Here is a 25,874-nt window from a genome sequence, read left to right as displayed (position 1 = left end):
TCTGAGCCGTGTCATTGAAAATGGTGGTAGCACTGCACATTACACAGCACTCATAGTGTAGCTACACTGAAATGACTCTGAACAACATTGTATTCAAATGTTGTGACAGAGTTGTAGGCTAATTACACACATCAAATCGAGTGGAACATGGACTATACACATACAGAAGCTTATTCTGTATTCTCAGATATTTCAGAAGTCTCTCTTAACTGTAGTCAAAGCATTTAACCAGAACAAGCATCAAAGCAATGTGTTAAGGTAATTCAACACAGATTATTCTGGCTGTCAAAAGATGTGGAAAGGTTCACTTATATACTGTAGTTGTCTTCAAGTCATCTTACATTGGACAATCATAATTCATACACTTAATTGGTGATGTACTTTGAGCGTCATCATGTTTAGCTTGGTATAAGAATATGTTCTGTTGAATGAATCTATCATCACTAATAACCTTCCCTACACCCTTCTAAATGATATGACAGTTATCATGCTGTACTGTGTGTATAGGGAGGTCACAGGCACTTACCGTTGTGAACATTCTCAAAGACCTGCCATTTCATTCAACTGCATGATTAATCAGTCATTCAGTTCAACCCATGCATTTCTTAGTCAAGGGCATGCAACATGTCTCTCCATAAAATTTAGACTTAACGGAAAATACACACCATTTAGTGCCATAAGAGGCATTTGAGAGTGGAGAGCTATTTGGATGGCCTGGTGAGAAGGTACAGTAACAGAGGTGGGTAGGATGAATTCAGTCTGAATCTCAGGGACAAATTCTGTCCTATGTAAAAGTAAAAAAATATAAATGTATGTGGTGCCTCAAGTGGTGCCTGACGTCTTTGCAGGCAAAGCAAAAATCAGTCAAAAGAGGAGCATTCTGCTCACATATACTGAGCCACAGTGACCTCAGAGTTGCATTAGTTTTAAACAGATGTATATGAGTATTAGATATGACAAACACCAACCACTTCAATCAGTACAGCGTGTAAAACCTTGCTATTATACACTGAGCGTACAAACATTAGAAACTCCTTCCTAATATCGATTTTTTTTTTTGTCGAAAGCGTTCCACCGGGATGCTGGTCCATGTTGACTCCAATGCTTCCCACAGTTGTGTCAAGTTGGCTGGATACCGTTTGGGCGGTGGACCATTCTTGATACCCACGGGAAACTGTTGAGCGTGAAAAACCCAGAGGTTGCAGTTCTTGTCACAAATATTTTGCCTTGCCCATTCACCCTCTGAATGACACACATACACAATCCATGTCTCAATTTTCTCAAGGCTTTGAAATCCTTCTTTAACCTGTCTCCTCCCCTTCATCTACACCGATTTAAGTGTATTTAACAGGTGACATCAATAAGGGATCATAGCCTTCACCTGGTCAGTCTATGTCATGAAACTTTACACTCAGTGTGAATCTGTGCATTGTGCATAAGCCGTATGCCCTGGCGGCTCTGTATGAAAATGAGAACGGATTTAATAGAGGAGAGGAGTTGAAAAGGCTAGGTCATCAGGCAGGACTGACAGGTTGACATTATCTCATTTGGAATCTGCTGGCAGGGAGCATGAGAGTCACGTCAAGCTCTTCCCTTAAGACCATCTCACACTGTCTTAATTACAGACACGGCTACAACTATATGCATGCAAATTAAATCTCCATTAAAGCCCTGTCTTCTACAGTATCCCTGGGTCAGTGACACACACTGGCCGTGGAGGGACCTCTTCAGAAATAGATTTACAGCTATCAATCACACCGTCATAAAGGAGAGCGGGAGAGAAACGAAGACTAGTACAAGCAGAGAGGGAAAGAGATGGAAAAATAGGGATCTTGTTGTGATCAGGACAATAGTGCTGTAGTCCTGGAGACCGTTTGCTGATTGTCATTGAATAGGGATAAAAGCAACGGACTACTTAGGTCTACACAGAGACTCTGCCAGAGAAGTGAGTAATGAAATTGCTGCCTGAATGAAATGGATTGTTGTCAAGCATCCAAATTGCAGCCCATAGAGTTAAATGAGGTTTGGAAAATCCAGTGCCCTAAATGCACTGTATACAGAGCAGTGTACAGACCTCCCATAGAGACATAGGAAGAACAGTGCAGAAGAGTTGTGATACTGCAGACTGTGTGGAGGGGCTGATACTGGCAGGCTGATACTGGCAGGCTGACTGGCAGGGTGGTAGACAGGATACACTTGCCCTCTCTGCTGGGGTTTTGAGCGAGGAGGTTATCACTGCACTGCAGGTGGAAGAGAGGGGAGAATAGACAGAGCCAGCCCCAGAGGCACACAGCCCAGGGGCGGACTTAGTGATCTGAAAGCCTTAGGCTTGCGCAAGCACACATTTAAAAAATGGGTTTTTATAGTAAAGACGTTATTTAACTGTAAAAATGTATGACCTTTTAATGTGCTATGAACACAACCAGTCATGATGTTTTCATCTGACTGTCAAACAGATCACTTCAAATTGTATGTTACCTTCGCATGTTCATCCAAAATAATTCCAGCATCCGAACAGTGTGCAACTGCCACAGTGGCTGGAACTATCTCACTGGAAAAATCCTCAGTGCAAACGAAACAGCACCCCTCTGTCTTACTGTATGTAGCCCATGTATCTGAAGCTGTCTGGTCAAAAATATTATGACCATGCCATACACTTTTTGGCCAGATAACATCAGATACATGGGCTACGCATACAAATCAAAATCAAATACATTTTATTTGTCACATGCGCCAAACCTTACTGTGAAATGTTTACTTACAAGTCCGTAACCAACAATGCATTTAAAGAAATAGAGTTAAGAAAAAGAACACAAGAAAATTACATAACAATAAAGAGGCTATGTGCAAGGGGGTACCGCGAACCGAGTCAATGTGCGGGGGGTACAGGTTAGTGGAGGTAATTTGTAGACAATAAACAGCGCGGGGGGGGGGGGGGGTTAATGTAAATAGTTAATTAATTATTCAGCAGTCTTATAGATTCGGGGTAGAAGCTGTTAAGGAGCCTCTTAGTCCTAGACTTGGCACTCCGGTACCGCTTGCCGTGACGTAGCAGAGAGAACAATGGGTGACTGGAGATTATTTTCTGGGCCTTCCTCTGACACCGCCTATTGTGTAGGACTTGGTTGTCAGGAAGCCTGGGCCCAGTGATGTACTGGGCTGTACACACTACTCTCTGTAGTGCCTTACGGTCAGATCCCGAGCAGTTGCTATACAAGGCGGTGATGCAACCGGTCAGGATACTCTCGATGGTGCAGCTGTAGAACCTTTTGAGGATCTGGGGACCCATGCCAAATATTTTTAGTCTCCTGTGGGGTAAAAGGTGTTGTCGTGTCCTCTTCACAACTGTCTTGGTGTGTTTGGACAATAATAGTTAATTGGGGATGTGAACACCAAGGAAATTGAAATTCTCGAACCACTCCACTTCAGCCCCTCCTTTACCTATAGTCCACAATCAGCTCCTTTGTCTCGCTCACATTGAGGGAGAGGTTGTTATCCTGGCACCACACTGCCAGGTCTCTGACCTCCTCTCTATAGGCTGTCTCATCGTTGTCATGATCAGGCCTACCACTGTTGTGTCATCAGCAACCTTAAATTATGGTGTTGGAGTCTTGCTTGGCCACGCAGTCGTGGGTGAACAGGGAGTACAAGAGAGGACTAAGCACGCACCCCTGAGGGGTCACAGTGTTGAGGATCAGCGTGGCAGATGTGTTGTTGCCTACCCTTACCACCTGGGGGCTGCCCGCCAGGAAGTCCAGGATCCAGTTGCAGAGGGAGGTGTTTAGTCCCAGGGTCCTTAGCTTAATGATGAGCGTTGTGGGCATTATGGTGTTGAACGCTGAGCTGTCGTCAATGAACAGCAATCCCCACATAGGTGTTCCTTTTGCCAGGTGGGAAAGGGCAGTGTGGAGTGCGATTGAACTCGCGGCTGGGTTTCCCTTTGTAGTCCGTAATATTTTTCAAGCCCTGCCACGTCCAACGTACGTCAGGCGATGGTAGTGTTATCAACAGCACCTGTCTTGTTTACTAAAGGTATGCGTTAACTTGTGGGCTTCTGTTCGAATGAAATATTCTTTCTTACTTTTTCTTTTCTCTGCCACAATTTAAATGCGCTTCATTGCTGCAGCTAAATTGAAATGAAAGGCACGTATTGCGTGAATACTTGCACGGGAACTTTGTCAGGGTGGAATAGAGTGGAGCATAGGGGGGGTTGGGCTCAAGCAGAGTATTCTATATATAAAAAAAACATTACTAGTATTCTTTTTAAAATTATGCCCAGCTCATGAGGCCACTTGATGATGTGAGGCCTGAGGCAATTGCCTCTTCTGCCTAATGGGAAGTCTACCACTGACACCGTCAGAACCAGCAGTGGCTGCAAAGTGATTTCCTTGTCTGGGATATATGAGTGTGATGACAGATGAGGCTATATCATTCTCCAGCCTGCTGGGCTGAATACGACTGAATTATTCCCCTCAAGGTCAGACTAATGGTGGTCAGTGGGGTGGTGAGGAGTCGATTGAAATCTGGACTACACTACACATGGGTAATCAACAGATGATGAGGATGGTGATGAGGATTTATGCATTTGTACACTTCAATAAAGCTATACAGCATAAATGTACCATCATCAACATTTTGAATAGTATATTTTTTGTGTAATAACATCATGTCTGCTGCTTTCAGAGCACATTTATCACATACAGAACAAAAAACATGATAGAAGTTGTGGTTTTCAATTTATTTATAGAATAGTTCTACATAAATCATTGTTGGATACATAGCTACTTAATTACAGCTGTTTTTAGTGTATAGATGTATAGGTAAAGAGAACACTATGGAGAAAATATGTTTTACAATCAGAGGGACCATGAGTGAACGTCACACCTTGTTCCTCCGTCACTCTAAACAAGGGTTGGACACACTGAGAGACAGAGAGGGAAATACTCAAGAGAAATAGCCGTATCAGCACTTTTTTTTTTCAGGCGAAAAATACATTACTGATGATGTCAGAGGGCGTCACAAAGTTATTACTTCAACCGTACACAGCTTGATGAAAATGAAAACACTAAGTACTCGTCACACAGAGACAGAGAGACATTTCCATAAACGCTTGACTCAATTCGTCCAGTCACAGCTCTTCAGTTAATCCCAGGTGGAGAAACAGATGTACAGGGAACAACACTCTTATACAGTAGTTATGGCAACGGACATCTGCTTCAGACATTCAAATATTGCATTTCATAGGAAATATTTACTGGAAGAGAAGAATATTGTTAAGATCCAGAAGCTATTGAAAAGTGTTGGTGTGTATAGTAGTGTAGAAACCCTGCTGCATGGATAGCATAATATGTATTGTTTTTTTCCTCCTTTGCACAATGTATCTGATATCGTTTGTTTCATCAGGTGGAGATCCAACTTTGATCAATACCAATAATTGTATCCCAATGGTTGGGTTACCTCAGTGATGCACTGCCAGAACTATGAAAACGTTATACTTCCTCTATTATGTATTTCTACAACCCGAAATACAATGCATTGTGTAAATGAAAAACACAACACTGTAATACATTTATCTCCCACCAACATTTATCTGAAGTGTGATTTGTCATATTGTTCATGGGAAATTGTGAGTCCTGTCACATCTCTCTTAGTCGGACTGTACTGTCCTCCTCTGCCCTCCAGCTACTGCCTCCCCTCTAGAGGTTGGCCCATCCCTGATGGTGTGGCACCTAGACTGGCAGAGCAGGTCCCCAGCAGATGTACACCGGGAGTGGCTGGACAGACTGACTGGGTCTGCTACTCTGCTTTATTGGAGAATAAAGCAATGCTGGAATCAGTGAGGCTGTGCCATGGTGTTTGAATGAGACGAGATGCTGTCTGTGTCTGGACATGTCCTGATGCTCACAACCTCTCTAACATGTTTAGTCGGGCTTCAAAGCAGTGAGCGCTGTGCCGTGCGTGCTGAGGGCTTTGTAGGGTCTTCTTGATAGGCTCCTCTATGGATGAAAGCCCTGCTTGCTGCTGGGGGGGCTGTTTTGTTTGTTCTGTGACTGGACCGCGTGAACGTTGAGTGAAATGTGAAGCTTCGCTAAGTTCTCTCTGCCTATAGAAATCGATCAAACGCTCGTCAGCGCGTGTCTGATCAGTACAAAGGGTAGGACTAGAAAGGACAGTGTGGATGAGACTGTTTCTGGTCAGAAGACCATGTACGTACTAATAAAACAAACACACACACACACACACACACACACACACACACACACACACACACACACACACACACACACACACAGTGATCTAGATTCCAGAGGAGTACCATATCCCAGGGAATATGAATTGACTCACACTATATACCGTGAACTTTAAAAAACTATATAGCCTTAAACTGTATATCAGCCTTTGCCCACATTCTTTCTCCACAGAACTAACTGGAATACTATAGGGAAGAAAATGCATGGACGTGTATGAGAAGGAAGTAAAGTTAGAGTAGCTAATGACGTCTGATCTGAGTCAAAGCCCTCTCTCTCTCTCTCTCTCTCGTCCTTCTGTTCCTGGCAGCTCTTCTTCTAATCAGGCCTGTCTTCCTGGTGTCAGTGCAGGTGCCTGCCTCTGAGGAGGACCACCCTCTATCTCCTCAGCACAGCTGCTAACGGAAACTCAGGAAGTAGCAGGTTATTCACTGCTATTTTACTTCTTCCTTATGCTAAAGAATTCTGGAACATTACAGCTGTCTGCCACTCCCTCAATCCTCAACACTTGAACAAAATGCTCTCAATTTCATCAGGTTCTAATCATCGACAGACAGTGAGTGTGGTATGAAATATTAACTTTTTGTATATGCCTTTGGCTTAATTGTGGTATTTTGCAGCAGTACGAAAATATATGCACTCACTACTGTAAGTCACTCTGGTTAAGAGTGCCTGCTAAATGACAACAACCTGGTGGAGGGTTTTACGGACAGGTAGAGAGAAACCATATCTATCTTGCGTTCGGTTTGTTTACATCTACATCTGAGGAAGTTTAATGAAACTCCCAGTGCTATGAGCTCAAAGCAGGAAGAATCTCAGTGCTGCAGGTTGAGAGACAAGGTCAGACACTCTGTTCTTCCTAGAACCCCCAGCCATATTCTTTCCCAATACAGTCTACAATAGCAAGTCTAGTCTACAACAGCAAGGGCACACACACGGGTTAAATTAGCATGTTTCCATGTTGAACCAACGTGGAATAGAAGTTGAATTGATGTCTGTGTCAAGTGGGTACAGGCACCATGACCTGAGGTAATGAGAGAAACAGTAACTTAGTTATCAAAACAAACTAGAATATTTAGTGATAGCAACACTCAGGGTGAGGGTGAGGCGGGGGTTAGTTTAGTCTTTGATCCTGTTGTTACAGACCATGAATTGACACAATAATCAGAGATTGTTCTATTCTTGAAACAGCCAGACGTGTCTCTCGCAGTAGGTATTGCATTTAGAAGTAAACTTCAGGGCAGCGCTCAGCGCCATGCCAACTGTTAAGCAAACCAATTAAAGGTGAAGACCATTTAAATAGAAATGCTCCGGGTTGTAATCACGGTGAAAACATAAAGGTCCTCTGCAAGCTGACTAAACAGAGAAAGAGGACTGAATAATAGATTGGTGACACAGTAAAACAGGTTTTAAGATATTTTCTGCTTCTCTCTTTGCTCATTGTTCTGTGATGTACATCCTCTTTCTGTGATGTACATCCTCTCTCTGTGATGTACATCCTCTCTCTGTGGTGTACATCCTCTCTCTGTGATGTACATCCTCTCTCTGTGATGTACATCCTCTCTCTGTGATGTACATCCTCTCTCTGTGGTGTACATCCTCTCTCTGTGATGTACATCCTCTCTCTGTGATGTACATCCTCTCTCTGTGGTGTACATCCTCTCTCTGTGATGTACATCCTCTCTCTGTGATGTACATGCTCTCTCTGTGGTGTACATCCTCTCTCTGTGGTGTACATCCTCTCTCTGTGGTGTACATCCTCTCTCTGTGGTGTAAAAATAGGTAAACTATTGGTCCTGTAATCAACGGTGAGAGATAAATCCCCAAATAGGCAGATCCCTAAACACAACTATCGGCACTGGCACTCTGGCCTACTCCTTCCCACTGTAGCAGCCAGCCAGGCAAAGCCAGGGGCAGGGGCAGAGGAGGTAGGTGTTTGTTCATCATATCCGTTCCAGCATTCCCACATCCCCTCCCACTCAGTGAGCACAAACAACCCCTCAGATCTCCTAAAGAGAGGCGCACACCGACACGCACACACACACACAGAACACGGGGGATGCGAGGCGAGGAGGTGGGTGGGAGGGTGGGCAGTGCAGTCAGAGCCCTGGATTGGAGGGCTGGAGATGCTTTTTGCATTCCAATGAGACTCTGAAAACTCAGCACCAAGGTTAATCTAGATGTCAAAGTCTGCTGACAGCGCAGGAGATTGCTCCTGGGTGACATCCCATCTGAAGTCTTAACGCTGCAGTCAATTTCATCCCTCCCTCCAGGAAATGGAGTCAGGTTTGCCGTTTTTGTGGGAGTATGCATGACTGTACATGGCAGGATTTTCCCATTTTCTCTTCATTTTACACTCCTCTTTTATGTTTCTGAGAGGATATATTCTGTTTTCTCATGTTTTGTCATGATATAATGCATGTGGTATTAGTGCTGTGTCTGCATGCATCTGGGACAACAGTCTGATCGACTGTGGCTCATTCTTTCAATCAGTCTAGGCCAACAAAACCATGCGACACTAAGTCAAGACAGAAATGTGTGAAACTGCTTTTGAAACAACTGCCATAGTTATCTGTCATAGTTATCTGCCTTAGTTATCTGTCATAGTTATCTGTCTTAGTTATCTGTCATAGTTATCTGCCTTAGTTATCTGTCATAGTTATCTGTCATAGTTATCTGCCTTAGTTATCTGTCATAGTTATCTGTCTTAGTTATCTGTCATAGTTATCTGCCTTAGTTATCTGTCATAGTTATCTGTCATAGTTATCTGCCTTAGTTATCTGTCATAGGAATAACATCTGGCAGAAGATGGCAACACAAAATCGACTTTTGACGGTTCTTCAAAACCCCTCTCCTGAACCTGTAGCGTTGTACTCGTCTCCAAGATAAGAGGGATAACTGCCAGTTTATAGTCTCATAACTAAAGGAGTGTTTCTAAAATCAGATAAGGACATTTTAATTAAATGCTTTGAAGGTAGGTCAAAAATTATTTATCATGCAGGGAAGGAGAGAGGGGATAACGACCTGTTGTTGCTAGGACGGCTGTTCTGCAACGCCAGCAGCTGATGCAAATGGACTCCATCAAGTACATTTGATATTCATCCTGTCCATAATTCAGTAACATTACCCTCCCAAAACATGACGAAAGTAGCAGGAAAAACTTAGACCGTGTTTTTGGTGTAAACTTGCAGGTCCTGCTGTGTGTATGGGGACAGGCGGAGATAGCAGAGGAGTGCTGCTGTAGCAAGCTAGCTCCGCAGGCCTCTGGGTTATGAAGTGCTCAAAGAGAGCTCATTTCAACTGCAATGTTCCGCTTTCCTGCCTCCCTCCTCACTCCTCCCCATCATGATTAAGGTCTTAAACCCCTCATCAATCGTCGGCCTCTTCACTGCAGCAGCCATAACACGACACCGGCAGCCTGCTCTGTTCTCCTCTCTGGCCAATAGACAGCGCTATATTACTGGGCTGAAACATGCTAAGCATACGACCTTCACTGCATTATCCCAGCTCTGCTCTGCCTCCTCACCTGACCTCAAGCGATTACCCCCAGCCAGGCCATCATATTTAAAGGATATCTAAAAGCTGGAGCCAAAACCTAATTTCATTGGTCATTTTCCCCCATTTCTGCAAGGTCAACTCATTAGAGTTGCAACCTTAGGCGCTTGTCCACTATCACCTCCTACCGGTCAGTTACTTTACTTACGGTTATTAAGGCCATCTCCAGTAAGTGGAGGCCATCTCCGGTAAGTGGAGGCCATCTCCGGTAAGTGGAGGCCATCTCCGGTAAGTGGAGGCCATCTCTGGTAAGTGGAGGCCATCTCCGGTAAGTGGAGGCCATCTCCGGTAAGTGGAGGCCATCTCCGGTAAGTGGAGGCCATCTCCGGGTATTCTTAGAAACAACTAATTCATCTCTTTTCTCTCTGATGGATAAATAAGACATAGACTTCACATAAAGACATGACGCCCTCCACTTCTCTCTCCCCTCAATCGTCTACCCAAAGTCTCCCGCCCCGTCCACAGTCTATCCCCCTCCCGCTGCTACCATCAGCATTAAAGCGTACTCTGTCCATGGGTCATTGAGCATTGATCAGCTTCAAGGTAAATGGAGTGTAAAATGCTTGGCTCTGGCCTTTCAGTCAAGTCACACACCTAATGATGAGAATCATCCTGAGGATACAGTGACAAGAGCCGTGATGTCTTGACACCTTCTGAAAACACAACGTCCCCTACACTGGGATTTATACAGCACATTCCAAGGGGGGCTATAAGGGAGGGTAATGTGAACATATTTTATTTCGGTAACTGTTATCAAACTATGGTATATCTCATTTAAATATGATAGTATAGACTATCAATGTGCACTGTTCTTTACATGGTTGCCTATAAGTTCCTTCCCTCAAGGTTACCTTGGAACATTTACATTTTAGTCGTTATCAGACACGCTTATCCAGAACCACTGCATACCTTTTCATACTGGTCCCCGGTAGGAATCAAACCCACAACCCTAGTATTGCAAGAGCCATGCTCAACAACTGAGCTACATTCTCAATCCAGTGTGGAAATTGTAAATAAATGAGGCTCTGAGTCTGTTGTTTCCTATAGGAGCTTAGCTTGGGAAACAACCTTAGAAGTGACATGTCTGTTTCCTTCCAATTAGGACCTAATCTGGCACTAATAGTCTCTGTGCACTGCATATGATGTGTAAAATCTCCCAAGTCGCCCTAATGGCTTTTTTTTCTCTTCAATTATAACCAGTCTGTAATTTGTGCACTCATCCATGGAGGAGGTGTTAGGAGAGGAAGAGGGCAGAATTGTTTACCAGTGGAGCCACAATCACAGGCTGGAGGAGAGGAGTGTACTGTGGTGCTCTACCAGGGGAAATCTCCATGACTTTGTGTGGGAGCTCAGGACTCATACAGCCGGGTGAATTGTAAAGTCATTGAATGCAGACAGCAGAAAGCAGCAGGCCTCAAACACGACAGGAATATTAAAGGAAGAGGCATGTTATCATACATAACTACAGTGTGTCAGAGTCACACACCGGTCTTTGAAAGCTTCTGCAATCCTCCCCATCCCTGCTCGTTCATACAGAGAGAATGACTGGATCTCTCAAGGAATAAAATAGGAAACCAGATCAACAAATGTTCCTGTCACTTTCCCTTCCAAGCCAGATGCACCTAGGAAACTTTGTAGATGTGAATTCAGAGATTAAGGTGAAGAGTATTTTTTTTATGTTGTGATTAGGTAGAAGATGGGGAAACTACTTTTCAACTTCTTGCTAAAAAAGATGAGAAAACTTTGAGTATCTCGCCATTCTAACGTGAAGGAACTTTTAATTTGAAAGAAAAGTACAGTATTTGTAAGTTTGACCAGATAATTCATATTGAAGCTTTTAAAATACATTTTTGTTGAAGTAGGCAAATGATTCTGTACATAAACGTTAATATGAAATTGATCACATAATAATATATCACCTTGTTAAAAAAAATGCAGATAGGCAAAACATGGTGCCAGTTTGGCTCAGCATTAAATAATTATGGATTTATCATTGGGGTGTTATTGAGACTAAACACAACCTTGAATGATTACATTACTCAGCGTAAGCAAGAGGAGAGAGCGCGAAGGAGAGCGAGAGAAGGAGAGCGAAAGGGAGAGCGAGCGATAGAGAGGGAGGTAGAGAGAGTGAGCGTGAGAGAGGAGCACTTTCTCCCAAAGCCCCAGTGTTTGTCATCACAGCGTAATGTTCCAAACAGCCCCCATAGCTACAGAGTGCTCCATCACTAATACGTAATGAATAATTCACGTCACTGTGGTCTGCCATGTTTGCTATTGTTTAACATTGGGAGAGCTGAGAAAGATAAAGGATCGTTTGCAGAAATCTTGCGCACATTGAGAGAAGAAAACATTCTCAAGCCTGCATTACAATAATGCTTTAACTTGAATGTACGTGTACAGAGAATGGAAATGAGAGGCAGTTACTACTATTATATGAATGTATAGTGTCTAGTAGCACATTTCCTGTATAAACTGCAGAAATTGAAACATCAGAGTCATGACTATCTGAAGGCAGTAGAATAACATTATCCACAACCAGGAAAACAAGATGAAGTATAATACAATGCCATATAAATGTCATTTTCAGAACACAGCCAGTGACAGCTTATAATGCTATATCATAGCTATAGCTCTTTGCTCTGGCTAGATGTACATGAGATACATGGTGACACAGAATGTGGGGCTGAGAGCAAATCTAAGACTAGATTACACTGAAAGAACAACAGTGAGCTGGAATGAGGGGAAGTGGGGGCGCTATGTAAGATCATCATGAATTCATACTGTAACTGTATGCATCCTGCTCAGTCTGTCTAAGCTCACATCATGATTACGCTACTGACAGTCTACTTCCTGTTCATGTCTCAACCTAACATCCTGACTCGTAAGGTCACATTGTAATCAAATATCCAAATCAAATGATAAGACAATTAAATTCATTAAAAGCAACAGAAACAACACACTGACCAGGTGAAGAAAATAGTAACACAAATGAAAGATTATCAAAATATCTATAGGATTCACTCACCATTACAACACACCAAGAAACTAAAATAATCTAAATAGGAAATGAAATAAGTTAACATATTTTTGTGACATAGAAATTTACAGTATATACATTCAATTTTAAATTAAGATGACTGTGTTGATTGTTGGCTCTGTCTTCCCTATGAGTTCCACATCTCAATGAAAAGCTGTTTCCTCTCAGTAGCCAATCGCCTTGTCGGATCCAGAGTCAGAGAATAGATCCAGCCAATCGGAGTGCAGTAAGGCTTTCTTCAAAAAGTCCCTGCCAATTGTCTGACTTGCCAATAACAAGAGGTCATCTCCAACAGGTGACATACAGTACCCTTAGCAAGAAACATGGCAGATATCCACACTTTGAAAATAAAAATAAATAAAAAATATATATAATATATATTTATAAAATGAAAAAGAAAATCACCTGGGAGTTTGATCTTCTGTCAAGCTGTCAGGATACCAAAAGCAAACCATTTTTCCAGGGTTTTCAGCTTTTTTTTCTGTGTACTTTTTGTAATTGAGTCATTTTCTAGCATTTTTTTTTTTTTTGTGTGTGTAATACTTTAAGTAGGCTGTTTTTACCAAAAAAAGAAATAATGTCCTCTTCATACAGTATTCAGTAACTGTACAATTTTAAATGCAGGTAAACAAAATGTAAAAGTGCTTTTTTAAATACTGTTATCCAGTGTATCGAAAGGAGTAGCAGGCACTTAAGTCCATCCCCATTTTGTAGGTGTTTGACAGTGGAGCAATAAGGTGCTCGTTGTTTGGGTTATTCCTGGGGTTTTGTTCATCTGTTGGGTAGAGACAGACAGAAAAACAGACAGATAGACAAACCCCAACGTACACTAGCCCAGGATGTCCAGGTAGACAGGCGTGGCTTTGCCCAAGGCATAGAGGATTTTCTGGATATCCTTGATGTTCAGCCTCTGCTGGGGCTCCCTCTGCCAGCAACCCAACATGATGTCATACACCTCCTTGGGACAAACTCGTGGCCTCTCCAAAACCCGTCCTTGCGTAATACACTCGATGACCTGGGGGTGAGAGAGAGCGAAAGAGGTCACAACCCAATTTAGAGTATTATACTGTTTACCAAGAGCACCACGAGACATTTACAGGCAGAATGATGTTTTGGTTAATCACCTTTACTACCATCCCACAGGCTATAGCACCACAATGTGTGTACTGTTACATGGGCACAATGTCCAGGTCATAAGGAATATTTAGAAGTGAAAGGTTATGCAGTGCGCATAAACAAACACACAGAAGCAGTGTTGTCAGACTTGCCTGTTGATGTAAATCGGGACATGTATCATTTGACATGTGATCCCTCTGGGGTATGGTGGGAATTAGGAGTGTATGAGCTGTATAGGTTGTTATCTATATGAGCTGTATAGGTTGTTATCTATACATGTCACAATAAGGTTGCAGGACATTCGATTGGGCACCTGGGGGGCAGGTGAAGCCTAAAGCTGCACTGTTAGCCAAATTTAAAATAGAATTACAATGGAGCAGGCTGGAAACACAATTGAAATGTATTTACAGAAGGGCTGTGGTCACCATTTAAGCAATGCATTAAGTATATATACCACATCGTGGGTCCATTATTTTCCAATTTCCATCTTATAGCAGCCTAGCACAAGAATGTACTGTGTAGTCAAACCTTCTAGGGTTGCTATTAGCGAGAGCCCTTGTGTGAAGGAGAACAATGGCAGAACAGACAGCCATTTTCCTCCTAATACTTTTTTTTTTGCAAGCTGGAATAAAAATATAAGAGGACCAGTGTTTCTATAGCACATCTGTGCTGTTTCCGTGTGATGTTGTTAGGCTACATCGTATCATTGTTTCCTCTTCAGAGTGCACTGTCGAATAAGTGATTATATTAAGTTCTTTGTGGATGGATTTAACTAGCTTGCTAGTAAGTACGCTACACATTAGGAGATTAGAAGACCATCAGTTGAATATGGACTGAAAGACAGACGAGGACCACTAATGCACCATTCATTACGTCTGAGGAGTCCGTTTGCTTCGGCTGTCATTCATTTCAATGGGGAACGTCCACGGTTGAAGGCTCTGTTTGTGAAAAGTTACCAAACCACAGAACAAGATGAAAATGTGGTTTTCTGCGATGGCTTTATGGGATAGCTAGCAATCTGTAAACAATTATCTATTCCTATAAGTGATGTTTTATTATCACTTGAAACAAAATGTTTCTCCTGTCTTGAATGAAAAGATCACTTTTATTTTTAATATGACCTCTGATGAGACTAGTCGCTCCTTCATCTTGTCTTGTATTGTGGTGAAACCCTATGCTCTTCGTTCAGTAGCGGAACGGAATTGCATGAAGATGACGTACGGCTTAATAAAGAGGACCTCTAACCAAGGTGAAAGGAGTGAAACGGGGCGGGATCATCGACTTCACAAATAGGGTGCTGTAGGTGTCCTGGAGGGGAGGTAGTTTGCATTGGGCAGACAGCACCACTCTCTGGAGAGCAGTTGCGGGCGGTGCAGTTGCCGTACCAGGCGGTGACACAGCCAAACAGGAAAATCTTAAATGTGCATCTGTAAAAGTTTGTGAGGGTTTTAGGGGCCAGGCCAAATGTATTTTTCTGAAGTCTACGATCAGCTCTTTTGTTTTTGTTGACGATGAATGAGAGGTTATTTTCCTGTCACCACTCTCCCAGGGCCCTCACCTCCTCCCTGTAGACTGTCTTGTCATTGTTGGTAATCAGGCCTACTTTTACTTACTTAGTTCTTATGGTTGTCCATCGTATTCGATGATGACTTCCACTGAGTTAACGGTGAATTCTTTGGTGACTGTAGAGTCCAATCCGAGATCCACAAACTTTATTGGATGTGGGGCAGTGTTGGCAGATATGCAGTCTGTGTTGGCAGATATGCAGTCTGTGTTGGCAGGGGCAGGCATGGTTGTATGTCTCCTGAGGTGTTTTTGATGTCTCTTTGTGCTCCTCTCCTCCTCCCACCTCTGTACACCGCTGGTGGAATGGTTGGCAGCAGCATCCTCTGGGGCCCCTGTGTTGAGGATCAGCGAAGTGGAGTTACTGTTTCCTACCTTCACCACTTGGGGGCGGCCCGTCGGGAAGTCCAGGACCCAGTTGCACAGGGCGGGGTGTATACCCAGGGTCCTGAGCTTAATGATGAGCTTGGAGGGTACTATGGTGTTGAAGGCTGAGCTATAGTCAATGAACAGCATTCTTACATAGGTATTCCTCTCCTCCAGATGGGATAGGGCAGTGTGCAATGCAATGGAGATAGCATCGTCTGTGGATCTATTGGGGCGGTAAGCAAATTGAAGTGGGTCTAGGGTGTCAGGTAAGGTAGAGGGGATATGATCCTTAACTAGCCTCTCAAAGCACTCCATGATTACAGAATTGATTGCTACGGGGATAGTCATTTAGTTCAGTTACCTTTGCTTTCTTGGGTACAGGAACAATGGTGGACATCATGAAGCATGTGGGGACAGCAGACTGGGATAGGGAGAGATTGAACATGTCCGTAATACTCCAGCCAGCTGGTCTGTGCATGCTCTGAGGACGTGGCTAGAGATGCCGTCTGGGCCGGCAGCCTTGCGAGGGTTAACACGCTTAAATGTGTTACTCACGTCAGCCACGGAGAAGGAGAGACCATAGTTCTTGGTAACGGGCTCCATCGGTAGGCCTGTGTTATCCTCAAAGCGGGTGAAGGTGTTTAGCTTGTCCGGAAGCAAGCCGTTGGTGTCCACAACATGGCTGATTTTCACTTTGTAGTCCATGATTGTCTGTGGACCCTGCCACATACGTCTCGTGTCTGAGCCATTGAATTGCGACTCCACTGTTTTTGCCTGTTTGATTGCCTTACGGGGGGAATAACTACACTGTTTGTGTTCGGCCATATTCCCAGTCACCTTGCCATAGTTAAATGCGGTGGTTCTCACTTTCAGTGTTGCACAAATGCTGCCATCCATCCACGTTTTCTGATTTGGGTAGGTCACAGTGGGTACAACATCTCCTATACACTTCCTGATGAACTTAGTCAACATATCCGTGTATTCGTCAATGTTATTCTAAGAGGCTTCCCGGAACATATCCCAGTCCCCATGATCATAACAATCTCGTAGCATGGATTCCTATTTGTCATACCAGTGTTGAATAGACCTTAGCACGGGTACTTCCTGTTTGAGTTTCTGCCTCTAGGAAGGGAGGAGCAAAATGGAGTCGTTACCAGATATGTCGAAGGGAGGGCGGAGGAGCGCCTTGTAGGCATTTAGAAAAGTTGAGTAGCAGTGGTCCAATGTTTTTCTAGAGCGAGTACTACAGTCAAGGTGTTGGTAGAACTTCGGTAGCGTTTTCCTCAAATTTGCTTTGTTAAAATCCCCGGCTACAATAAATACGGCCTCAGGATTTGTGGTTTCCAGTTTGCATAAAGGGCCATCGTGGTATCGGCTTGAAGGGGAATATACACAGCTGTGACTATAACCGAAGAGCATTCTCTTATTAGGTAATACAGAATTTGATTGTGAGGTGTTCTAAGTCGGGTGAACAAAAGGACTTGAGTTAATCACACCATGAGTATTTCGTCATGAAACATACACCTCCGCCTTTCTTCTTCCCGGAGAGTTCTTTATTCCTGTCTGCACGATGTACTGAGAACCCAGCTGGCTGTATGGACGGGGACAGTATATCCCAAGAGAGGCATATTTCCATGAAACAGAGTATGTTACATTCCCTGATGTCTCTCTAGAAGGAGATCCTCGCCCTGAGCTCATCTACTTTATTATCCAGACACTGAACATTAGCGAAGAATATACTCGGAAGCGGTGTATGGTGTGCACGCCAGCTTTATCACAGATTTAATAAAGAGAGTGGTGGGGTGGCTGGTATATCTGTTACATCTGCTATCCAACACAACAGATTACCCATCATGTTTAATAAAACATTGCATATTAATTATACTACAATTATACTACAAAAAACTCTGACAATACTTTTATTCCCCTTTTGACCCACATTTTAATCGCATAGACAATCAGGGGAAATCCAGAATATCAAAAGTGTTGCACAAGCATGAAGATGGCATGCTCGAGGGGGGGGGGTCGTTCCTGCAGCTGTGCCCACATGCAGGAAACCAATGGAGTAGTCGAGGGTAGGCACAATCAAAATGGATGGAAAATGACCTAAACCACACATACCGTACTTGTCAGGTATAGTACGATTTTATTTTACATCAATGAAATATCCAATTAATGGTGGTCAATATTGAGAGAAAGAGGCATAGTTTTTGCGCACTAATGCACTGAAGTGGGCTGCTCCTGCCCCCCAGCTGAGAATAGAATGTTCAAAATGAAACAAAAACCTGACATTATTGATAACCTATTGATCTGGTCGTTTCTGTTGAATGGGTATGAGAATAGCTTCAGGTTCACATACACAGTCAAATACAATATAACCTGTCATGAGCAATAATTACCAATGAATCCACTCTGTGCTGTGTCAAACAGGTCAGGGATGATAACGGGATTGCAATGCTAGTTAGGCACACTCTTGAGTTTTATGTTATGTTGTTTATGCTGTCATGTTATTTTGCTCTGCTGCTCATTGTGATTAGATAGCAGGTATGTTTATTGCTACATATTATACAGAAACCTGTTTAGCAAAAAATAAGACTACTTAAATCTAGGGTTAAACAATTACAATTGAGTTAGAAAGCTTTGTTGTGCAGTCTGTGTCTATTTTAGGAACAGTGAGAGGCTGTGTTGTCATCAGCGTGATATGCTGTCTGCACAACTGTAGCCCGAAGGCGAAGAGCTCTTTCCACAGGCGTTCAGTCAGTGAGTCACGTCAGCCCCCCAGACTGCAGCCCAGCCTTGTTACATTTACATTCACAGCACCTCCACATAATTCATATTTATAAAATACTTCTGGCGTGGGAGACCTTGTTGTTTCTCTACCTATGGCTGGCCTCAGCATTGATTTATAATGCTGCTTTTCAGCTCTCAACGTAATAAGACAAGTTAGAAAAGCTGAATGCTGCCGTAAATATCTTAATTTGATAAACAATGTTCCTGTCAAACTGTACATGCTGATGTTTGGCTAGAACCCCAAGCAGTGTTGTCCTGACATTTTAATTATCATGCATTTTTTAGGTTTGGTGGTCTGCACTATGTATTATTGCAACCCACTATTTCACCAAAGTCGCTGCAGAACAGTAAATTAGTATAGTGCTTCTGTCAATGTCTACAGTGTGATGTCTTTCTGCTTGAGAGGAAGATCAGTGGCACATGACTGCACATTATCATTACTGTCATGTACTGTATATAGAGGACCTGCAACAAAATGGCTGCTCACCTCTTATTACCCTTTATTTTTTTAGTGTGATTTATGGTGTCTGAAAGGCATGTGTGTGTTTGTGTGTAAGTGGGAGTTGAGACTGGGAATGATTTGATTTCAACACGCTCAGCTCACACTAGTATAATGTAGGTGCTGCTCTCTTGTCATCTTTGCTTAAGTCAGGGATAGGCAACTTTAATCTGAACTCATCACGAGGGGCCACAGTTGCTTGCGGGTCTGCGTACTCACCCACATCCATAAACACATTTTAAAGGCCTCACTCTTGACAGTAGACAGACATCCAGTTAATTTCGCCATGGGGCGTAGAGAAAACGTTGCAGTTTTAAAGCAAGTTTGCAGCAATACTACATATGTTGCGGAGAGAAGATTTTGCAATTTTGTAACTCATTTCATGCAATTCTACTAATTTTGCCATGAGTGGAAAAAAATGTCTGCAGTTTTTAATACGATATCTGAGTGAGACTGACTAACAAAATCAATGGCGACCACGATTACTAAATTCTGATAGCTGGCCACTAGACTAATTTACTAATCTAAAAATGTTTTGCTGACATGTAGTTTAATCAGTAATTATGTTTCCATTAACTTGTCCAGTGGTTTTTTGTCGACATGTAGAAAGTTTGCATAGGCAATAGATGTGTCAATTGCCTGCAAGGGTGTTTCCATTTAACCATCTTGTGTCGATAAAAACCTGCTGGATATAATGACATCACATCTAAAAAATAAAAATGTTTTGTAAAAACCTAGTGTCAAATAAAAAAACTTGAAGTGTTTCCATTAACCATTTAGGCAAAATGCGCCATTGAATAAATTGTTGACAGCCTGTATCCCTCCCACTTATCTATTTTATGTTTCAGATGCCCCCTCGAAAGCCAGCGTGAATAAAATGCAAGAATTGAGTAATATTTTCTGTATTCTCATGTGCCGATCCACATATCGCCACGGTCTACGGTCGCCATGGTGAAATTTACACTCCTGTAGATCTGAAATAATTGGAAGGGCGAATCTTGTCAGCCAACCAGAAAAAAAAGTGACGCAATTCAGACATTCTTGAAAGTCAGCACAATCGTTGTCCTGCAAAGAAACGTTTTTTTTTTTTTTTTAAAGATTTTGCAAGCAGTAGGCATTTAGAATGAAATTTATATGATATGATAACATCACGTGTCCCGTGTATCTTCAAAAGTATTCGGCAATCATCATTTACTTGAAAAACAGTTTCCATCATCATTTGTCGCAATAAAGAAAGTTAAAAATAAAAATCCACCCATGTCGAACAGATAAAAATGTTGTCCATCTTGGCAGAATGCCTCCTATTGCTGCCGTTTCCATTTCACATGTGGCATTTCAAAAACAATTTTTATTACATTGCTTTTGTCGAATAAACCTGGGTAAATGGAATCCTGCCTAGTGACTGGCATAAACAAGAGAAAAACTGCTGATGCACAACCAAATTTCAAAATGACACCATGTGTATTCTACTATTCTAACTCGCAACAGTAAGTTGAGGGGGGGATTGATCCGAGGGCCTTCAAAAGGGGAGCTGTGGGACGCCAGTTGCCCATCCCTGATTTATGTCTTCATTGATTTCTCTTCTGGTCCAATATTGAGCCCAAAGGCCACTCTAAGAATAGGCCAAATAACCTATCTCACACTGCACCATTCTAGGGATTAGTAAGAGACTGTACTGGATGGTAGTCTTGGCCAAGGCAACAACTGTTGAATGCAGGTTACTGCATTGTGTGGTTATGTTGCTTATTATCATCACTGTATTGCAGAAAAAATGGCAGTATACGAAGATGGGTGTGCTTGGCCAACGGAACAGGAAATATCTCTACAATTGGCCCATGAGGTCTGTCAACAGCCTTCATATTGGATTACATTCCTAAACCCAAAATACAGGCATACTGCATACCGGTACCCCCTGTATATAGCCTCGTTATTGTTATTTGATTGTGTTACTTTTCATTATTTTTTACTTTAGTTTAATTGGTAAATATTTTCTTAACTCTTTCTTGAACTGCACTGTTGGTTAAGAGCTTGTAAGTAAGCTACAGTACCTCATTGTTGGCCAGTTGAAACCATGGCTGCTTCCCGTAGGTGAAGATCTCCCAGAGGATCACACCAAAGCTCCACACGTCGCTCTCTGTAGTGAACTTCCTGTACATGATGCTCTCAGGGGGCATCCAACGGATGGGCAGCATGGTGTGGCCCCCCACCTGGAAGCGAGAGAGAGAGCGAGAGAGAGCGAGAGAGCGAGAGAGAGCGAGAGAGAGAACAACAGATGTCAGCACACAGCGTTATAGACTTGGACTAACGGCTCAAAGGGATTTGAAGGTTAAATCACAACTGAAAAGGAAAAAAAAGAAAACTACTGTACATGTGAAAGAAACTGTAAAGAATACTTTTTTAATGACATATCCACCGAAAGGCATGCAGGAGACACACTTCGAATACTTCTAGATGGTCTTTTCTAGTTTTTTAAAATTTTTTAAACGTTTATTTTTCTTATAAAATATTTGAGAAGAAGGGAAACCTACACAGCCCTGTAACACAGAAGATGAAGAAGAGTCAATGAGGCTCAGCTGGGAGGAGGAAGAGAAGATGGAGCCAAGAGAGGGAAGGAAAAAGGATCCATTAAAAGAAGTTTGACAGCTTCAAGCCATGCAGCAACATAAATGTCTTCCCCTCAGCATTCCCTTCCCACTGTCTGTCTGACTGCCAGATATTATAAGAGTAAAACAATGAGGTACTAATCATCTGCGCCCTCCTCTTTAACTCAACAGGATCGTTTCAAAAACGGGTCCCTATTCATGTAAATTGCACTGTGTTAATCATATCTGTGGAAGAGTTGAACAAGAGTGACGTTTCAATGGTGGATGTCTGATTATTGCTACTTTCAACTCTTAAGTGGTAGCTGCATATGAATTACAGAGCTCATTAGCACTGAGCTCACTATGGGTCAAGGTATTGACGGAGCATGTGAATACAAAATAAGTTAACATTACATTACATTCCCACATGAATTATACTGTAGCTACAAAGGATCGGTCTACCACGGTCTCCATCTATAATAACAGTGTATTATAGCATCCGTTCCTGTTCTGGTGATTATGTATTGTTGGTTTTCTTTGTTCAATTTGGCCCGCTGAACATTATAATAAGTTGTTCCGTTTTACAACATCTTCAACATACTCACCCGTTCCTTCTCCCCCTCCTCCTTCTCCTCCTCCTCCTCCTCGTCCGCCTGCTCTCCTTTTTAAAGATTTATGACGGTTTATTAATGAGATCATGGTAAAATGTCTGCCGGACCAGGTCCCATAAAGCCTGTGTGAATATGTAACCCTAACGACTACCACACTCTAGTGATCTTCTTCCAAAAGCTGAAAAGAGAAAAAAAGGGCAGGATGTTTCAAAAATAAAATATTTTCATGTGTTCAATCATATAAATAACCCATATAAATAAATAGCTGATTGTAAATAAGGCAGATGCAGATTTCAAATGTGTGTGTACTGTGGAGAGAAGGGCATAACAGTTTTAACGCATTTTTGGCACATTAGGGAAAGGGCTATTTGTCTATCATGCAATCCACACTACAACCCTAATATCCACTGTAAAATCAACTTAAATGTTCTTACCTCGAATCCTCACCTTTGTCATAGCTCTACCCTACTATACCATCTCCTGATTCAATCCCAGCCCTACCTCATTATCAATACTTGACAGGGAACAGGGCAGAATGTCATGGGAAGTCCCTATGACTTCTCCTAGTACAGTACATTTGCAAGGGACTCAGAAGTGAATTGGTATCCCTGCTGCAATGACCTGACACTCTTTCCATTCTGCTGAACCCCTGACTATTGACTTCCTGTGGACAGAATGTTCTTCACCAGACCAATGTTGTTGGCACTACATGGTACACCACACCCTAGAATGCAGGCTGGTGTCCAAAACAGTAGAACAGGAGGATGATACAAATTCACATACCGTTTTGTAGACTTACCACAGTTCTATGATATTTGCAAGATTCATAGGTTGTACAGGTGACTGCCAAAATAATGGAAACACTTGAGTAAATGAGGGATACAAAGTATATTGAAAGCAGGTGCTTCTACACAGGTGTGGTTCCTGAGTTAATTAGGCAATTAACATCCCGTCATTGTGAGGGTCAGGTATAAAAATGCTGGGCAGGCCATTATTTTGGCTACAGTGGCTATGCCCCCATAGGATGCCAACGCCCCCGTCCACAGGGCACCGAGTGGTCACTGAATGGTTTGATGAGCATGAAAAGAAAAACAATGTAAACCATATGCCATGACCGTCTCAGTCACCAGATCTCAACTAAATTGAACACTTATGGGAGATTCTGGGGCGGTGCATGAGACAGAATTTTCCACCACCATTAAAAACCCACCAAATTATGGAATTTCTCGTAGAAGAATGGTGTTGCATCCCTCCAATAGAGTTCCAGACACTTGTAGGTTCTATGCCAAGGTGCATTGAATCTGTTCTGACCTATGGGGGCCTAACACCCCATTAAGACACTTTATGTTGGTGTTTCCTTTATTTTGGCAGTTACCTGTATCTGCAAGACAGATTTGTGTTTGTTATGGTAGCTCTGTCTGTCTTGGAAGACTAGATCTGGTTTTCGGAGTCATGTATTTGTTAACTTGTTTATGTGTTTGTGTGTCTGTGTGTTGGGAGATTACATTAATTGATTGAATTTCAATCAATCTTAATGGCTTCTCCCTGGCAAGCACCACCCTGAATTCAGTCTGGGGTTGAACGGCGGACCGTGGATGCATATCAATCAGAGTGTGGCCTTCCCTTGTAGCGGAATTAAAACTGTCAGGGTGATGACAAAAACACCAACACAATTTAAAAGCATAGCACAATTAGCATATAGAGAGAAATTAAAGTATAGGTCATTTGTGTACTCAGACTGACGATAACATATACATTGATTGAAGCAACCGTCATATACATTTTCAATACTGTCCCTCCATGTACAGTCTGGTCCATAATTATTGGCACCACTGATAACGATGAGCAAAAGAATACTCTAATTATACACATATTGCATGCAAAACAAAAAGACAATTGTATTATTATATACTAATACAATTTCTCAGAGAATGAGATGTTGTTTAACAGCTAATAATAAAATGATCAAATAGGGGTAAACAAAATAAATATTGGCACCCCTGTTTTCAGAACTCCAACACCCTACCCGTGCGAGGATAATGACACTGAGCCTATATCTAAAATGTTTTATGAGTTGGAGAACACGTTGGGAGGGATCTTAGACCATTCGTCCATACAGAATCTTTCCAGATCCTTGATATCCTTCGTCTGCACTTATAGTTCGGAGAATGAGAAGGCCATTGCAAAATGTTTATTTTGTGGTCAATTAAGCATTTCTTCGTGGATTTTGATGTGTGCTTGGGGTCTTGCTGGAATATCCACCTGCCACCAAGTGTCATCCTCCAGGTATAGGCAACCAGGTTTTGGCTAAAACGTCCTGGAACTTGGTGAAGTTCATGATAGCGTTGACCTTAACTAGGGTCACAAAGCCAGTGGATAGCAAAATAGTCCCATAACATCAATGATCCACCACCATATTTTACTGTAAGTTTGAGGTACTTTTCTGCCTTCGCTTCAGTTTTTCGACGCCAAACCCACCACTGGTGTGTGTGGCCAAAGAGCTCTATTTTCATGTCGCCTGACCATAGCCCCCGGTTCCAATCCAAGTGCCAATACCGTTTATCAAATTCCAGGCGGCGTTATGGTCAGATGACATGAAAATAGAGCTCTTTGGCCAGACACACCAGTGGTGGGTTTGGCGTCGAAAAACAGAAGCGTATGCAGAAAAGTACCTCAAACCTACAGTCAAATATGGTGGTGGATCTTTAATGCTATTTTGTACGGTATTTTTTTGCTCATCTTTATCAAGGGTGCCAATAATTATGGACCTGACTGTATGTCATTACGTTCTAAAGAGCAGATGAATCATAATAATGAAGCTTTCCTCATTTGGGACAATGGCATTGGACTGTTGGATTAACATTGCAGTTTACCAACAGTGGCTGTTGAGGAAGTGTAAAGGAATTATACACCCAGCATAGTTAGTTAAACAGTGATCTGAATGAAAATGCATTCCTCTATGACGTGATGTCATGCTAACATTGTCCGCTGCCTCTCAAACTGCTGCATGACACATGCTCAATGCACATTCATGTGCATGTCAAGGTTGCCTGCCTTCGCGTTGCCTTTCAGATTCACATAGCCTTGCTATTTGTTGTATCGTTTCCAACAGGGTCTATGAAGCCATGTCATACTTCTCAGCTCACAAACACAGTGCCATGTCAGATCTGTGTGCCTGCCTGCAGACTGAGAACCAACAGCTAATTTGGTTTGGGGGAGCCCGGGCATCATTTTCATTATACAGATGGGGCTGTCAGATATGCTGCCTGTGAAAAACCCAACTCAGACTGTGCTCTTGCTTACTGTGTCATATCCCTTGAGGGCAGTTTTCTTGGTTTTCCTGAAGGAGAGGAGCGGACGTCAATATGTCAGCAGTGTCAGGGAGATATGTTCTTGGCAGCCGCCCCAATTTATAATCACTCAACAACAGGGAATGTGTCCAATGCAGTTACGACCTCCTAATCTCTCTGCTCTGTCAGTGGACCATACAGCAGGCCTGGTCTG

The 25,874-nt window shown here is 42.6% G+C and overlaps 1 protein-coding gene across 1 annotated transcript in view; it reads right to left on the bottom strand.

Annotated features, from left to right (window-relative positions):
- Window positions 1–11,560: 11,560 nt before the first annotated feature.
- LOC115134397 (NT-3 growth factor receptor-like) overlaps window positions 11,561–25,874 on the bottom strand; it is a 240,760-nt gene continuing 226,446 nt past the window's right edge. Inside the window, exons 19-20 of the mRNA XM_065022154.1 lie at window positions 21,226–21,384; window positions 11,561–13,855 (exon numbers count right to left, since the gene is read on the bottom strand). Of these exons, the coding sequence (XP_064878226.1) occupies window positions 13,670–13,855; window positions 21,226–21,384 (345 nt within the window). The 3' untranslated portion in view covers window positions 11,561–13,669. The remainder of the gene's footprint in view (window positions 13,856–21,225; window positions 21,385–25,874) is intronic.

The sequence above is a fragment of the Oncorhynchus nerka genome, linkage group LG9a (genome assembly GCF_034236695.1).
Source record: "Oncorhynchus nerka isolate Pitt River linkage group LG9a, Oner_Uvic_2.0, whole genome shotgun sequence".
In the NCBI taxonomy this organism is placed as follows: domain Eukaryota; kingdom Metazoa; phylum Chordata; class Actinopteri; order Salmoniformes; family Salmonidae; genus Oncorhynchus; species Oncorhynchus nerka.
This window is presented reverse-complemented; position numbering and strand designations above follow the sequence as displayed.